Below are 18,955 nucleotides of genomic sequence, written 5' to 3'. Positions count from 1 at the left end.
CAGGCTCACCAATGAGCAAAGAAAGAAATCAAATAAACAAAATACGAAGTGAAAGAGAAGAAACAACTAATACCAGAGAGATACAAAAAAATCATTAAAAAATATGAAAAAACATTTAAATGTCAACAAATTGGATAACCAAGCAGTAATGGAAAAATTTTCTAGAAAGATACTAATTGACAAGACTGAATCAAGAAGAAACAGACAATTTGAACAGACTGATCACTAGTACTGAATTTGAATATAAAAACTCTCAGCAAACCAAAGTCTAGAACTGGATAGCTCCACAGGGGAATTCTACCAAATACAGAAAGAAGAAGAATACCCATCCTTAAGCTATTAAAAAATTGAAGAAGATGGAACACTTTCAAATTAATTTTACAAGGCCACCATTACTCTGACACAAAAAACAAAAACAATACGAAACAAGAATTTACAGGCAAATCTCTCTGGTGAGTACAGATGCAAAAATTCTCAATAAAATATTAGCAAACTGAATTTAACAATACATAAAAAGAATCATATACCATGATCAAGTGGGATTTAGTCCAGTGTCACAAGGATGGTTCAATATTTGCAAATCAATCAATGTGATACACTGCATTTAAAAAAGGAAGCCTAAAAATCACATGTTCATCTCAATGGACACAAAAAAGCATTTGCCAAAATTCAACATCTATTCATGATCAAAACTCTAATCAAAGTGGGTATAGAGGGAACATATCTCAATATAAGAAAGGCCATTTATGACTACCTCACAGCTAACATCACACTCAACAGAGAAAAAATTGAAAGCCCATGCACCTATGGGTCAATGAATTCATGGCAAAAAGGACAACAATACACAATGGAGAAAAGACAGTCTCTTTGGTAAGTGGTGCTGGGAAAACTGGGTATTACATACGTAAAGCAATGAGCTTAGAACATTACCTCACACCATACACACACAAAAAAACCTCAAAATGGATTGAAAACTTAAATGTAACACCTGAAACCATAAAAACTCCCAGAAGAGAACACAGTCAGAACACTCTTTGACATAAATTGGAGCAATATTTTTTTGGATCTATCTCCTAAAGCAAAAGAAATGAATACAAAAATCAACAAATTGGACCTAAATAAGCAAAAAATTTTGCATAACAAAGGAAACCATCAACAAAATGAAAAGACAACCTATAGAATGGGAGAAAATATTTGCAAATGATACGATCAACAAGGGGTTAATATCTAAATGTCAAAAAAACCAAACACAATTTAAACAATGGGCAAAAGAACTGAATAGACATTTTTCCAAAGATGACACAGAGATGGCTAACAGGCACATGAAAAGATGCTCAACATCACTAATCATTAGAGACATGCAAATTAAACCACAATGAGATACCACCTCGCACTTGTCAGAATAGCTATCATCAAAATGTTTACAAATAACAAATGTTAGCAAGGATGCGGAGAAAAGTGAATCCTTGTAGACTGTTGGTAGAAATGTAAATTGATGAAGCCACTATGGAAAAAAGCATAGAAATTATTCAAAAAACTAAAAACAGAACTACCACATGACACAGCAATTCTACTCCTGGGTATATATCCAGGAAAAAAAAAACTAATTCAAAAAGATACATGCACCCCAGTGTTCACAGCAGCACTATTTACAATATCCAAGATACGGAAGATACTCAAATGTCCATCAATAGATGAATGGATAAAGAAATGGTATATTTACACAGTGGAATGTTACTCAGCCATGAGTATGAATTTCTGCCATTTGGATCTATGTGGATGAACCTGGAGAATATTAGGCTTAGTGAAATAAGTCAGAGAAAGAAAAATACTGTTTTATATTACTTGTTTGTGGATTCTAAAAAACAATACAAATGAATTAGTACAGCATAACAGAAATAGACTCAGAGATATAAAAGAAAAACATTGGTTACCAGTGGGGAGAGGGAAGAGAGATGGGAGCGAGGCATGTTAGGAGTATGGGATTAAATTACTATGTAACAAATAGATAAGCAATAAGGTTATATTGTATAGCACAGGGAATTATAGCCATTATTTTATAATAACTTTTAATGTAGTATAATCTGTAAAAACACTGAATCACTATGCTATATGTCTGAAGTTTACAAAATATTGTAAATCAACTATACTTCAATTAAAAATCGCTCAAACATCACATTATGATTAAAACCAGGAAAAAACTGAAATAATTTTGTACTTAATTTTTAGCACTATTTAGAAAGATCTTTCTAATAAAATATGTCCAGAAAAAAAGATGTATCAAAAAGATAAAAATAATTATTTGCAGATCATATAATTATATGATGAGGAAAACTTAGTAAGTGAACCAATTGAAGAAAACTATCAGAAGAAATAAGGGCCTTGCCCTACCCTGCCCTCTTCAATATTTTGCCCTTCAAATTTCAGCCTCCTTCTACCTCTCAGACCTCTGATCTCTGCCTCCTCAATATGATCTTGTTGGGATCTCATTCCTGGTCCAGCCTCCCCGAAAGTATCTCCATCCTAAAAGGTGATTGTAAGGCTCACCTCGTCAGCCTTTCCTCCCTTAGGATCATAGTTCTATGCCACCTATTGTCCGATGTCTAAAAACTGTTGTTTCATGTATTTTTTAGTTATTTCCAGTGGGAGCATAAATTCAATCGAATCCAAATAAATCTAGTGACAGTCCATTATTGCTAGAAGTAAAAGTTCTCTGTCCACTTCCGAATCTCCTAGAACCCTACTATCATGCTGATTTAATCATTAATGAGTTGAATACTTTTTGACACTTTGTATGAGTCATGTTTCTAATTTTTTTTAAAAAATCATCTTTTATATAAAAACATTGTGGTTATTTTGTTGTAATTAGTCATACTGCTTAGGAAGATATATAAAAGTATTCACGGATGAAATAATACAAAGAGTAGGATATATGTTAAAGTCATTCACAGGAGGAAGGACAAGAACTAGGGAGGAGGAAAGGAGTAAAACTGTCACATGTAGAGAATTATTGAAGCTGGGTGATCAATATTGAAGTTAGGTGATGAATATTTCAATTGTGTGATTAATTTATGGGGCTTATATATTTTTTTCTGAGAATTTATATTATAGAGATAGAAATATAGGCAAGTGGAGAGGGAGGCAGAGACAGAGATACTGAGAGCAATAAAACCCTTATTTTGAACTTCAAATTGGTGACAGTGAGATTCAAAGAAATTGCACTGCATAAAGAAGAATGATAACAAACATATTAAATTTTACAACTTAGAGCAGCCCAAAGACTGCTTTTATAGGATTGTCATTTGCTGCCAAACTACGTGAAATGAGACACCCTTTCTGCAGGACCTAATGGAGCTGTGGAAATAAGAATGTTTCTGAGGGATATGAAACCTCACTGCACACAGGAGAGACATACTCCACAAGTCCCTGAGTAATGACTTACTGGCTTCTGACAAGAGCTGATACCAATGTAACAGAAGCAACCAGGATTTGCAATCCAGAATATAGAAAATTATCATCTTTTTCCTCTGGCTTTCAGTTGTGAGTCAAAGAAAAGCACCAGGCAGCCTGAGGGTCGTGACCAGTAGACATGCTCCCCAGAGACAAATACAGGTTGTCATGTGCATGTAATAGGCCATGAAGAGAGGCTGATGAAGCGCTTGCTGCCGAGGAGGAAACATTGGGGTAAATTGCTCCCCTGGAAGCAAAACTTTCAGAGGTAGCGCTAAGGTGCCAAAAATGCCGAGTCATCAGTAATAGAAAGTCACTGTTGACAGCCTTTACCAAAAACAACACTGAAGCACAATGAAAAAAAAAAAAAGGGGGTATTTTTCTTAAACTCAAATGCTTAATTCTGGACCATTCATCAGAAAATTGGTACATGTTTCTCTTTTAAGAGTGTCTTGGCCTGCAGGAGTAATGGCAGTGCATTTGTGCCTATACATACTTGCACTGGCTTTCATTAGTGTGTATTGCATACACAAAAAGTTAAAGAATACAGTATAGAAATAAGATGGATTTTGGAAGTACACCAAGACTAAGACTGCGATAGAATCTAGATTTGATTACACTTAAGCTCTATGTAGTTTCTTTGCAGTTTCCCTCTGTGATCTTTCCCCATAGGTTGTTCTGGTGATAATACAACGATTTGAGTTACCGTTTGATCATGAGGTTGCAGTTGGACCACTGTTTAATGAGTCTCCAATTCCCACAGTGTGAGAGGATGCCCAGCTGCAGTACTAGTCAGCCTTTGATGCATTCAGCTGGGAGTGAATCAATTAAAGTTCAAATAGGTTTGCTAAACTTGTCATCTTTCTGGAGAAGGTTTCTGAAATCTGGCTTCTATAAAGTACACATCAGTTTGGAAATTCATCTCCAAGAACTTCCTTTCTTTTTCTTTTTTTTTTTAAATCAATGTAATTGCTTAAATTTATTTGTCAAGTTTCCAAGGAGAGTCATAAATAGAGAATCTTTATTACTCAATGGAAATTCACTGTACGGATTGGTATCATAAATGGAGAACCATATATTCTTTTGGATGTGTCAGGGGCTGAGCAGTTTCTGAATTCAGAAATTTATAAACCTCGCCTAAAGAGTCTATGAATACCCATCAGCATAATTTTGTAGTATGAAGGGTAAGGATAAAAACTGGAAAAATTTAGACAGACAAAAGAGGAATATTTGGTAATAAACAATTATTAAATATATATCTGTACATGTCTGTACACATACATCTGTGTATGTGTACATACACGCCTTTAAAAAGTGATTATTGCAAAAGGCCTTTTATGTATAATTCTGTCAGCTTCCTCTCACATTAAAAAATTCTACAGAAGTGAGCATATTGGAGTTAAAAATTATACATATATATTGATGTGTGTGTGCATGTGTTACGGGAACAAGAAAAAACAAGAACATGAAAATAAGTGAAACACATAGTTTTCCATTTCCTTCAAATTCTGCCTTGAATTGTGTTTGTTTTTACTAGATCCATTTACAGTCTAGTTTTCCCCAGTACAGTTCAAATGGTCCCATTACAATTTTTAATGCCTCTGTCGTGTTTAACTCTTTGTTACAGTTTGCAATTGGCAATCACTCTACGTGCAGTAAGCCATTCATTCAAAGTCATCTTTCGGATGCCTTGCTTTTGGGGGTGACCATTATATTAGGCAGAAGTCATTTTTCAGCAAAGGTGACATTTTATTTTTGTAAGACCAAGTATTAACTCATTCTGTGTGGGGGAAGGGAGATTTCATGCATGTCTTAGAAAATATACAGCTGCCTTCTGGTTCCTGACAATACTATAAGCAATGTAAAGGGGAATTTTGATTCGCTTCTCTTCTCCTTCCTCCTCTTTTTTTTTTTTTTTCAAACAAACCTGGATTAAGTAATTCTCTGTGCTGTGCTGTGCTGTTCATTTTAAAGATATTATCTCTAGTCCTTGAGCAATCTGGAAGAGCAGACGTCACTATCCATATGTTCCTGATAAGGAACCTACAACTCAGAAGTGTAAGTAACTTGGCTACATCACAAGGCCCCCAGGCTTCCCAGGGCATCAGCTCACACCCTCTTTCATGACTTCCCTCTCTTCTGTGGCAAACTATTCAAATGAGGTAGACTGCTCAGTTTAGACGTATCTTCCTTCGCAAATCTAATAAGCAAAGTAAGCCAGAACAGGAGACAACAGATTTATAGGAAGTGTGGCTTCTATTTCTCCTGCACTGGGTAGGAGGGTATAGACTTCCTGTGCTAATGTAGTCACTCTGACTCTAGCTTTTTAAAAGCAACAGGTTCCTAACCTCTCTGAGACTCAGTTTACTCATCTCTACGTAGTGGGGGTGATAGTATCTGTTTCATAGTCACACTATGCAATGTCAGTGAAATAATTTAAGTGCTAAGCACATTGTCTGGCAGGTGGAAAAGCATCTGCAAATATAAGCTAAGCTTCCACATAATACTAGGTGTTTATTCAATAGTCAGCAAATCACGTTGTGTGACAGGTGCTAACAATGTTGTAGGTCAGTAATACTTCAAAACCAAACAAACAAACTCATAGAAAAAGAGATCAGATTTGTGGTTACCAGAGGTGGGGGTGGGTGGAGAGGGAATGGAGTCAAAAGGAATAAACTTCCAATTCTCAGATAAATAAATAAGTACTAGGGATGTAATGTACAACATGATAAATATAATTAACACTGCTGTATGTTATATATGAAAGTTGTGAACAGAGTAAATCCTAGGAGTCCTCATTACACGAGGGAAATTTTCTTTTTAAATTTTGTACTTACATGAGATGGATGTTCACTAAACTTACTGCACTAATCATTTCATGAATATATATAAGTCAAATCATTATTCAATGTGCCTTAAACTTATATACTGCTATATGGCAATTCTATCTCAAAAACTCGATGAAAATGAATTTTAAAAATGCCATTTCCCCCCCAAATAAATAAGATCAAGAAAAAAAAAACTGTGATTAAAGTGAGATTGAGAAAGAACATGACTTAGAGATAATGACCAAAAGCACTGTGACTCAAAGGGTGTCCCCAGAAGAGGAGAATCAGCATCAGTTGGAAAGTTGTTAGAAACATAAATTCATGGGAACCGCCCCAAATGTACTGACAGAATTTCTGGGCTGGGGTGGAGGAGCTGGGTGAAAATCACTAACTCAGAAAGTGCATTTCAAATTATTTTCCGTAGCGCCTACCGTTTTGTTGGTGAACACTGTGTGAACTAATAAACTCTGCTCATCAGCTTTGAATGCGACACCTACACAGTATGTACGTATAAAAGATCCTTAGAACTGCGCACTCCTCGGAGCACTGATGGTCGGGTACAGACGTCTGGCCTCAGAGTGTAGGACACACACAGGAACTCAAGACATATTTTAAACTGATTAACTGGTTTTGCTAAGTTTCTCTTCATTACCTACCATGTCTATTTACTTAACCATGTTTAAAACCATTATTAAGCTTATTACATGTTAAGTAACGTTTTTATAGCTAAATCAAAATATACATTTCAGAGCATTTTATGGGTATATAAGAGAGACATATGTTTGTCTCAGAAATATTCTGTTTGTTTTTGAACTTATTTATATGTTTGGCTCTAAAGAGCTGCCCTGGGAAGAAAAAGAAGAAGAGACAGTAACAGTGAATTGGTTTCATTAACATGTCACACTGCAGACTGTCAAAGGAGAATTTGGTAAAATAATGGCCAATATTTAGAATCCACGAATCAGCACACAGCATACAGAAAAATTATACAACAACTGTTTCCTTTTTTCTCAGAAAATGCACATTGAAGCGCTAATTACACTTCAAGCACACAGATCCAGCTTGCTAACTCTGCTATAATCACAATTATCATCACCATCAAGTGGTGCTTAAGCTCCGTGATGTTGGGGCACTATGCTAAGATGCTGCAATTTATTAAAATGACGCAGCGTATCTGGAGATGGGGAAAATAATCAGGCATGAGCCCTGATTATCTTTTTTTTTCCCTTCATTTTAAAGTCTTCATTTACACCTGAGAGCAGTGTGCATCTGAGAAAGAAGGCCATTGTGTGACCTGAGCGCCCATGGATGAAGGTGTTCTAATATCATAGCAAAGTGTAGCTATGAAACTCCAGCACAGCGCCAGTTACCTAAGATGTGCTCAATGACAGCTATTGTTGTTGGCATCAGAGCTATTATTATTAGTATGGAACTCAGAAGGAATATAAGCAGTTGCAGAAACAACCCCTCTGCTTCATGCTGGCAGGCGAATAACTATCTGTGTCATCTTCCAGACACATGAAAGGAGGTTAAAGTATTTTCTCTCGCTCCAGTTCCTCAACACTCCAAAAATAGAATGATTATGTTTAGAAGAGCAAACCTTAAAGACAACTGTCTCTAAGAAGCCTGAAGGGGTAAACACAGGATGCCAAGCTATCACAACATCATATAAAATGCTCCTAGGACAAACATTTTAGCTTTTGCAGCCAGATCCCTGGACTTAAGAGGGCAACATTTTGATTGCAAAGTGATTACAGTTTAATGGAGTCTTCTGTGAGCAAATTAGAAAAAAAGAAGTGAGGAAGAGAATGACCTCTACAATTACTTACACTTCTCCAGGTTGCAAATTTTTCTGCAAGTTGATTAATAGTGTATGCTACCATGCTTTCTAAAGTATGAATGTACATACTCAGTCATGAAATAATCATACAGACTGCTAAAATAATTAGCTTTGTTCCTAAAATAAATGTTGCATCTTAAAGAAAGAGAGCTACTGAGTGTAAATCTACATTGCTTCTAAGGTAACTGAGCCAAGGATGTGAGACCAAAGGCACTGGTTCCATCAGACAGGATAAGGCTCATTCCCAGCTCCATGGCTTATTAAGTGATGTAAGTAGTGCAAACTACTTAGCCTTTCTGAGAATCAGTTTATTTAGCTGTACAATGGGGCTGATGACGGTATGTACTTAGTAGGATTCGTGCAAGGACTAAACAGAAGAATTCTTACATGTGCCTTGCACAACATAAGTGCTCATGAAATGTAAATTTTCATTATATTCAAGTTAGGCACAAAATAAATGACTTAGTAGGACAAGCATTTCATCCTTACAAATCACGATTCATTGATGCCTTGTCATCTTAATATTGTACTGTCCTATCCCCAAAGAAAAATGCAACAAATAATAATAAGAACAAAGGAAAATCTCTTTCAGGAATGGAATTATAGAAACATCAAAATAAATCTGCAATAACTAATAGGAAATCAGTAAGTAAAAACTACAAATGTAGGATATTAACTGATTTCAAAAATATTTTCCATTTCCATACAGATTTTTCATGTTTTCACAAACTGTCAGTATCACCACTAAAATCAAAGTATTCTAATTCTTTCCTTCCCAATGTCTGGAGCCATATAATATGTTCCTTATTCTCATTTTCTTTTTTAGCACTTTAGGCAAAAATGTAAGTCTAAAATATCCAACTTTATCTTCTGAGAATATTAAGTTGAACCATGCTACTGGAAGAATAATTATTTTGCCATACTCCTGTTATGTTTCTATTTTTTTTCTTCTTAAAAAGAAGAAAAAGGCAAATACTTCAGACTTTATAAAAGGGTTTTTTGGGTCAGCTTTGGAAGAAGAGCATGGCAGAAGAACACCCCATCTTTGGGAAAATAGCACAAGGCAAAAACATCATCCCTATAGAAGCTGAATCACACAGTGCTGTTGAGCTCCTAAGACATACTGATTCTGCCAAGATAAAAACGGAACAGAACCAGCAGATTAAAAAGAAGCCCCTTTAACAATGGGCATGCATTCGAATCCTCGCATCATCATTACAGGCTCATTTTCCTTGTCCATGTTCCCACGATAAAGGCCTTAACAGAAGCACCGGCTTTTTAAATTGCTCAGTCTTAGCTGCTGACATTTTTTTCTTTCTTTCTTAGGCAAAATCACTTTCCCATGTTCTGGGAAGAAAGGCTTTGGAGAGCAGCAGTGTGAAAGTGTCAAGAACAGCAGTGAGGGCAGCCCTGGAGGATGAGGGCGTTGACAAGGAAAGAAAAATTACCTGTGGGCATCTGCTCCAAGGTCCCCACTCGGACATGACACATTCCCCGGGACATGGCAGAGAGCAGGACTGGCTTTCCGGGGGAACGTCATGCTGGTCGCACAGGCTGTTCTCCACCACTCCACCTTCACCAGCAGCAGCGCTCACACATCTGCAGGGCAAGAGCACAGGCATCCTTGATCATTAAAACAGTGAGGACTAAATTTAAAATAGTGATGTCTCATAATTACTTACCCTTAAAAGACAGTTAAACAGAAAACAAGACCAGTAGAGAAACCAGGAGAAAACAACATTCCTCCTTCAGCCAGTCAGGCTCCACTGAGTGACTGACTCAGGGCAGAGCCCTTTAATCAGCAGAGCAGGGGAAGCCTAGAGACAAGTGTCATCCTTGAGAAACTCTCCATCTAAAGAGACTACTTACAACAGAGTTACGCAGGTTCAGCCCATGGTGAGTTTTCTTTTTATTACAACCAATCTTGAAGGCTCTCTTCTGAATAAATCCATGACTTTTGTAATAGCCAGACCCTTCATAGTTCCGGTGACTCAGACACTTCCTAACTTCTCTCTCACAGCATCTAAGCTGCCCTAGTTTTTGCTCAGTACATTTAAGGTCACGTCAGAGTAATGTGAAAGAAATTGAACATGTTTGTCTTTCAGGTATTTTCTGCATTTCAGTAAGGACTTTTCATATTGTCAACCAAAGGGCAACAAGCAAGCGTTTCCATGCAGCAACTGAGCACACGGCATCACTGCACACACTGCAGTTGCTCGGCTGACTCTAGGTTTTGAGGTAAGTGTCGGTGAAGATGAGGTATATAATCATGCTGTTGATTCAGTCAAATTAAAACCAAATTATTATACTAATATATACCTGCCAGAATGGCTTAAATCAAAAACATGGAAACATCAAGGGTGGGCATCAATGTGGAACAATGCTAACTCGTCTCACTCTGCTGGTTGGAGCATAAATCCTTTGGCAAACTAGTTGGCACTATCCATCAAAACTAAACATATATACACACTATGTGACCCAACAATTCCACTTGTATTTATAAATGCAAGAGAAATGTGTATAAATGTAGACCTCCACCCAAAGGGAAAAAAACCTGCCTGAAAATGTTCACAGCACCACTATTCAAATCCACCAAAGTAGAATCAGCAGCATAGTATCTAAAATATCTATTCAGCAATAGTAAAATAGATAAATATATTGTACGAAACTTGTTGAATTAAATGCTATAAAATGATGAGAATATATAAACTATTGTTGCATGCAAGAACATGAATGCAGCTTACAACTATAATGCTGAACAAAAGAAGCTAGACGCAAAACAACACAGACTAGCGTTCCATTCACAGGAAGTTAAGAAACAGGCAATACTCATCTATGGTGTTAGAAGACAGAGAGCAGTCACCCTTGGGGGAATGGTTACTGACTGACAGGGCTCAGGTAGTCCTGGTGATACTTTATTTTTCGGCTTCTGGGTTGGTTACACAGGTGAGTTCCTATTGTGCAAACGCATGGAGCTGTACCCTATGATGTGGCTATTTCTCTGCATTTACATTGTATCTCGGAAGTTTATATTTAAACTGTTTTTTCAAAAATATTTAATAAAGGCTGGCTATACACAAGCCTCTTTTGCTGATACTGGGATACAAACTTATTATTTGTTAATAACGATTCATCTAGTAAACATTTTGGGGGGCTTACTACGCACCATGCCCTTCCCTGGGTAATTGGGTACAGAGTTGCGGGAAAAAAAAGACAGACAAGATTGCATGTTATTTCAGTGGTAATGATCAAAGTGAAAGTGAAAATGACAATGATGATGAGATAAATGGTGCTATTTGCTGATCTGGTGATTTCCGGCACAAAGCCACAGCCAAGGAATAAGCATTTAAGAGGGTTGTGCTGGAGAGATTTCGGTGCTCCTCAAATCATACTATGCTGGGATGAATTATCCTACATTAGGAGTTTCTTTTATGTAGACCACCATTTTTTTTTTAAATTCAGGAAAACTGCAAAGTAGCCTACCATCTGGTACAAAAAAAGCTTTATGAGGTATAAAGTAATAAAAAATTAACATTGTATGAAGCAGGTTAACAGAGAGGAGATGTAAGTAATGCCTTCTACTGCAAGGAGGTGAGGCAGAGAGTCATCTATGGCCTTTCATTTCTCCTGTGCTCATAGTCAGTTGTGGAAGGAGGGACTGCGAGATGGCTTTAATGTCTTCCCTGGTCAAACTTAAAACCTGGAAGTTGCTTTCCTTCTTGGCTGCATATTCTCAATTGATGTCCTTTTATTATTTCATTGAAAAGGAGGAGGTAATACTTCTGGTCAATGATGTCCAGTTGACCATAAGCATTAGTCTCTGTTCACTCCCAATATGCCACAAGAAGAATAGTCAAGGAGCTTATTACAAAAAGGAAGAAAAGGGGGTGGGGTGGGGAAGGAAAGGTATTATCCCACAAGGACAAAGAACATGGGAGAGGAAAGGGCAATGAATGGAAAATAGATGGGCTAGTGGTAACTGACATAGCATACTAAGAAACGGGATGACTAAGGCTTCATGGGAAAACAAAGAAAGTCACTCCATTTACACATCAGAACACATGAAAAATTCAGGAATTTGTGGCACCAAACACCTCTGGAAATGTCGATGAAGGTGGGCCTGAAAAACATACTTTCAATAAATCCTCCAGTTTGAGAAGTACCGAAGCCCTCAGATCGCCTTCCCCACCTCACAGAGCTAGGTGATGGCCGCATTCCCGCCCCCACAGGTAAGTGAAGGTTTATCATCTGGCAAGGGTCACAAAATGGGTCTTTGGGTTAGAGAACACGTGGCCCAATTAAGGATAGGGATATCATACTAAAATAGGGTTTAAGTGAAAGTTAGCTTATTGGAAAAATTACCACTAACTTAGTGACTTAAACATGCACATTTATTAGTTTACAATTTTATAGTATAGAAATCCTACATGGAACTCACTAGGCTGATGTCAGTGCTCTGGCAGGACTGCATTCCTTTCTGCAGGCTCTAGAGGAGGATCACCCTCTTCCCTCTTCCAGGTTCTAGAAGCCCCCCACATTCCTTGGGACCATGACCCCTTTTCTCTGTCTTCCAAGTCAGCAGCCTTGTTATTTCTCTGTGCCTTGTCTTCTGTAGTCACATTTTCTGCTTTCCCTTTCCCAGTTCCCCTTCCACTTTAAACGACTCTTGTTTGTTCCCAACCAGATGATCCAGGACAATCTTCCCATCTCAAGATGCTTACCTTAATGTATCTGCAAAGACCCCTTTCCTATTTAAGATAACATATTCACAGATTTCAGGGGTTAGAATGTAGATGCTTTTAGGGGCCCTCATTTTGTCAACCCCATCAGCCTTCTTTCACTGGGTTCCCAAAATACTGGTTGCTAGGATTATCTGTTTCACAGGTGATTTAAGAAGAGCATTTCTGGGGGTTCCGACAAGCCCAAGAGTAAGGCCTTAAAAAGACTGAAATGGAAGGTTTTCCCAAATGAAAATGCCCCTGTACTTACATATCCTGCATCGTTAGTTTCCTTGCCAAAGCTCCCTTTGGCCATCACCTCATTTCTATTCAAACTTATTACAAAACTGCTCTAAAGCAGGTCTATACTTGCTATTTCCACACACTTCTCTTCTTTTCCTCCATTATTATCTCTTGGACTTACTTTAATCACACTTTTACTACCATTACAGAGAAATCACTTATCAAAATCAACAGAATCCCCTTTGCTAAACTCAACAGCCAATTCTTACCTTAGTAAACTTATCAGAACCAATGGAAACTATTGATTGCTATCTTTTTTGAAAATCTCTCTTGTCTTCCCATTCTCTTGGTTTTCCTCCTAGCCCACCGGCTCTCAGTCTGATTTGTAAGATTTTGCTCTAATCTATGAATATTCCTCAAGGCCCAGTTTCTTGTCTTTCTTATCAATATATATCAAGTTTCTAAGCTGCTGCTGCCCAAATTTATACCCCCATCACTCTCTGAACTCCAGCTTGTAATATCTCAGTTGGAAGGCTAATGCCATCTCAAATTTTCTGTGTTCAAAAGCTGGCTTTTGGATTTCTCTCTCTAATATTCCTCATCTCAACAAATGGCACCACCATTCTTATAATGGCTCAGGACCTAAAATCTAGCAGTCATCCTTGATATTCCCCTTTCTTCCATATTCTACAACCACTTTATAAGCAAATCCTATGGTCTGTACCTTCCAAATACAGTCCAAAGGTGACCTGCTCACCACCTTACTACTACTATGCCCAGTTTAAGCATCAGACTCTCTCACCTGGAACCATGGATGTCCTTCAAAACATCATCCCTGTTTCTACGTCTACATCCCAAATTATCTTCTCTATATCCTATCCAGCAAGATCCTAACATGGCATTCACCCTGGCTCAAACCTTCTATAGCTTCACGATGCAGTTAGAAGAATATACTTTACCTTATTTTAGAAGCCTACACAATTTGAGGACTGGCACCAGCCATATGGGATGCGGTGTTATCCATCCTGTTCTAACAAGCCAAGAAGGTTCTTGCTTTGGAAACTCCCTCCCCTTGGAATTTTCTTAATAGAGATCTTTACCTTCATTCAGGCCTCTCATATTTTTCAGGCCTCTGCTCAAATATTTTGCTGACCAGCCTCTCCAAAGTAGTATCCTCTATGACGCCAATCCAATCTTATTTTCCATCTTGGAATTTCATAGCAAAGACAGTCCATTATATATTAATTTATGTGTTTATTTTTCTCTGCTGTTCTATGTTCTTTGAGGACAGTAACTCATTTTGTTCACTTTGTTTCCCCAGTGCCTAGAACAGTGCTTGATACATAGAAGACAAATATTCATAAATATTTTCTGAATTAATAAATGATGCAGGCATGTATGAACCAGGACGATGTCCTCTAGTTCTGAGGCTCCAAGAAAGAACAGCTAACGTGCTGCATTCACTGTAACACCATTTCACTAAGGCCGATAATGGGTTGGGATGCAAGATATCCAGGAAATCAGTTTCACATACTTAAAAGTGATCATATATATATAAAGCATGTGACACAGTGAGTTTGTATAGCTAGGGCTGCCGTAACAGAATATCATAGACTGGGTGGCTTAAACCACCAACATTTATTTTCTCACAGTTTGAGAGGCTCAAGATCAAGGTGCTGGCAGGGCTGGTATCTTCTGAGGCCTCTCTCCTCCGACTTGGAGAGAGCAGCCTTCTCTCTTTGTCTCTGCATGGTCTTTTCCTCTGTGTCTGTGCCTGTGTCCTAATCTCCTCTTCTCATAAGGACATCAGCCAGATTGGATGAGAGCCCATCCCAAAGATCTTGTTCAATATTAATTACTTCTTTAAAGACCATATCTCCAAATACAGCCGTAATTTGAGGACTGCCAGTTAAGACTCCAATACACAGATTTTGGGGTGGGGGACAGAAGAGACACATTCAGCCCACAACACATAATATTTGGTAGGCGTATTTTTTTTTTATCATATCAGGCTATGTCCATTTGGGCTGAGAGGTCTGGCTTAAAGGCCCTCTTGTTCAACGGTGTTTTTCCTCAATCAACCTGCCACAATTCTGTCGGTTGCAACCTATTTTCTTAAAGCTTTCCTTTCTCTCCTGAGATTTTGCTTGAATACTGCTAAGACGCCTGGCTGGGATGAGAATGAGAGATGCCACCGCTCATTTACACATAATACTTGATAAGCCAGGTCAGTGAGTCATTCCTCAAAGACATGAGAGGACAGGACACTGGAGACACAGCTTTTGAAGAGAAAGAGGTAGAAGCCCAAGTTTGTGACAGCCTGAGCACCTCGTCCCCAGGGGAGGGAGCAGGAACAAAGGGAAAGAAAGGCAATTGTCGTTAGCCATTTGCCGGGGCTGGTGATGAGGATCCCCTCTATAATCTTACCAGCAGCCGTGTCTTCCAACGGGCCACGGGCCTACCAGTGATTTCTCAACATTGGGACTAAGTCTCAGACATGGTGGGTACAGGCTGAATTACTGAATACAGTAAGTTCACTGGAATTGAGTAACAACCAACCCATATAAGCAGGCTCTGCCTTAGCAACTGACTTCAATCTCATAGTTAACTGGATAGGGGGTCACGTGATTTGAGCGCTGCCCATCCATTTGAAATGGAGCTTCTTAAACCTAGCGAATGATACACAAAGCTCATGCACTCAAACAGCTGACTACACTAGGTTTTCGTCTCAATTGTACATACTGATTGCTGTTTATGATGACTATTTTGGCTTTTGCTTAGTCAGTCTCTAACATTTATTGCAGTTTTCCCTAGCTGGTAATGAAATGATCCTTTTTTCCTTCCCAAATCCATTCTAAATAGACCTTTTTGATGAACTGAGGCCAAGGATTTCCTCTGCTTACCACTGCTCTATTTACAAAACACAAATTTTAAACAAACTCCCCCAGTAGATAACCTGGCATTCACTAAATTCTTTCAGAGATGTGTTCTTTTTATATTAAAATAGATCATCTCTGTTCATTACGTGTTCTCAGGTTAGTTTCCAAGGCCAGTAGTTGGGGTTTTAAATTGACCTTTTCAATGTATTGACATCCAAAATTAAGATAATGTCCATCAACTACACTAACCACAGAAAGAGGCACGGCATCACAGTCAGGATCACCTAACTCGTTAGCAGTGATAGCCCTGAATCACTGGAGGGATGTGGGCCTGCTCCCATGCAGCTGGTTTTCCCTCTGAAGTCATTTGCAGGAAGCGTTAAGGATTGTGGCTGCACTGCAGAGGGAATCCCATAATATACATGGCAGCTCAGGGCACATGTGCTTCCAGGGATACTTCAAGATGAGCAGAAGCCAGAGGATACTGTGTAAAAATCAGCGTGCACTTGGACAAGCAACACTGTTGTCTTTATAAAAACACAGAAGTCCCACTGCCACATTTCCCACATATCTCCATTTCCACACACCTGATCTTTCTAGATTGCGTTCCTCCTCCACAGCGCAGGGACCTCAGCTCATTGTGGACGGTACATGGAGACCAGTGTTCTACAGCCCAGGAATACTGATTGCACTCACTGTAACATGGGACTGCCTCATGCACCTGTTAAAAATAGGAAAGGAAAAAAAATTACGCGGGACTACCCAAGGTAGGGAAAAATAGCGTAACTTTTAGTTAAGTCTGTTGAATATAACCCAAAGAACTACACTCTGGCCCGAACAGCCAAACTGTACTCCCCCCAAAGCAAGACATATTTGGCTTCTCTGAAATTACTGACTTGCCTAAAGAAACATCCAGAGGAAATCAACCAGAATATAACTGCATGCCTTTGCAGAAGAGAACAAAAGCACAGTGATTTCCTACCACCAAGAACAGGAATTCCATTACATTTTCATTCTCTCAAACAGCTCACACAGCATCTATTAGATGGTCCAGCTCTCAATTATATGGTATATCGTATTCTCAGATGTACTTTACAATGTCAATTGAAACAAATACATGTAAGGCAAATTTACTCTTGAATATAAGAGGTTCTTAGAATGCATGAGAAAAGTGGTATTATTTGCACCAGAAATTTCTTTTCATGCCCCCAAATGATCAGAGCTAACAGGAAATCATTTAGCCTGGTGGGCATTGTGATTTCATATGAATTTAGCTATTTGTAGGATGTTTTTAGAGCATAGCTAAAAAACACAGACACACACAGACAAGACGCACACGTCAGAAGCTGTGCATGATTACTGATTGTGAATGTATAGTTTTACAGTAAAAGCAACAAATACAGTAAATGGATTCTTATGTTACATTCTATGCATTTACTTGTCATGATTTTTCCTAAAATTTTATACCAGTGGGTAGTCAATTGAGTTTTTCTGCTTCTTCAAGCCTGAATTTAAAATGCAGTACTCAAGACAGAACACAGCTTTCTCCCTTGGTAAGGAAAAAAAAAACTGTTCTGTCATAGGATATGTGACTAGATCACAAAGACGGTTCTAAGGTAGCATGCTAATGAATAATGAGTCAACCTATTACCAAAATAGTTAATTGACGCTTTTCCTTTTAAATAAGAACTTAAGCCCATTCTTTTCCTCCAAAAAGCAAAAGCTTTTCCAATTTCATAAAATTGTAAATGATGACTAGGGAGTGCTATCCAAACAGACCCATTACTAGCAAGTTTCCACTAAATGCAAGGGAAAGCGCGATGTAATGGGATAATCAGAAAACAAGATTGGAGCACTGTCAGCGTGTTAGATGGAAGTCAGATGAGAAAAGGTTATTTGTGAGACTACATCTTAGAAATCACAAATAACGTCAGAAACTATTTTTAACTGAGGGGTTCGATCGGGCTCTCTCATGTAGAGTATATAATGATAAAGGAAACCACATAGTGAAAAATATGTGAGGGCAAAATGAAAAGAGATGGGAAAATAGAAGTGGAAATGGGTGTGAGCAAAGTGAGGAATTAAGTAATAGAAGAATCACATTTCATGCTGTGAATGCTGACAAGAACGGAATGAATGGGTCAGAAGCAGTGTCCGAATTAGAACAAGGAGGTAACGCTTGTAAAGGAGAACAGTATGGCCCCCCAAAACTCAGAGTGCAGTGGAGGTAAGAAAAAAAATCTATAAAAATGAAAAGACATGATGCCAATCAGACACCAGGAAACTGAGCTGATGACCATTGAGGGTTTAGCCGACCCAACTGCTCTATGGAAATTAAGCTTTCACTGAATTTATGAGTCTGTTCTATAAACTCTTCAATATGTATCAGACAATTTAAAGAAAGCTTTTTGATTTTCCTATGAGCTATAAGAAGTTCTGGTAAAGCATTCTGCACAAATGGGGTGGATGAAAAAATTAATTAATAGAGTAATTCTTCCCACACCTCATGCATGAATCTAAGAGCAAATGGATGGGGTATCCTCTCTGAGATGGACCTATCTTTCTAAGCTACCAATACTAAGCAGAGCTTACACCTTTACCCTCCCTCCCATATAAAGCTCCAAGGTCAGAGGGAAAATGAAACACTGTTTCATTGCATGTACCTCTGATATACACATTTGAACACCTGGTCATATATCAGCTTACTATTTTTATTCTTTATTCTCCAGTGAGCTACACATATAGCAGAATAATTAATCTCATTGACAAGCTATTGGAACACAGGAAGCAGGTCTCCATAGGGAGATGTGGACCCACTTCCTTGAATAATGGTGTAAAAAAACAGGACCTCTTGAAGAAGATTCTCCAGTCACATGAATTTACCTGATATTTTCCCCCCATATGTGTCTGCCATTTTAATATCCCTCATATTGTCATCTCTGGCTGACAAATCCCTACCTTCTTCCTTCAAAATCTAAGTAAATCCCACCACTTTCA

General features: G+C 38.2%; 1 protein-coding gene across 6 annotated transcripts in view; it reads right to left on the bottom strand.

The window, feature by feature from the left end:
• The window catches only part of THSD7B (thrombospondin type 1 domain containing 7B), a 760,456-nt gene that overhangs the window by 69,284 nt on the left and 672,217 nt on the right, over positions 1 to 18,955 (bottom strand). For all 6 annotated transcript variants that reach the window (XR_012072540.1, XM_072960903.1, XM_015243953.3 and 3 more), the window contains 2 exons: positions 16,546 to 16,679; positions 9,567 to 9,717 (listed from right to left, as the gene is read on the bottom strand). Coding sequence is in view for 5 of the 6 variants with exons in the window: in XM_072960903.1 (XP_072817004.1) it covers positions 9,567 to 9,717; positions 16,546 to 16,679 (285 nt within the window). In the remaining variant the exon portion in view is untranslated. The remainder of the gene's footprint in view (positions 1 to 9,566; positions 9,718 to 16,545; positions 16,680 to 18,955) is intronic.

This window comes from Vicugna pacos, chromosome 5 (genome assembly GCF_048564905.1).
Source record: "Vicugna pacos chromosome 5, VicPac4, whole genome shotgun sequence".
NCBI lineage: Eukaryota > Metazoa > Chordata > Mammalia > Artiodactyla > Camelidae > Vicugna > Vicugna pacos.
The sequence above is the reverse complement of the archived record's forward strand: the minus strand, read 5'-3'. Positions and strand labels throughout refer to the sequence as shown.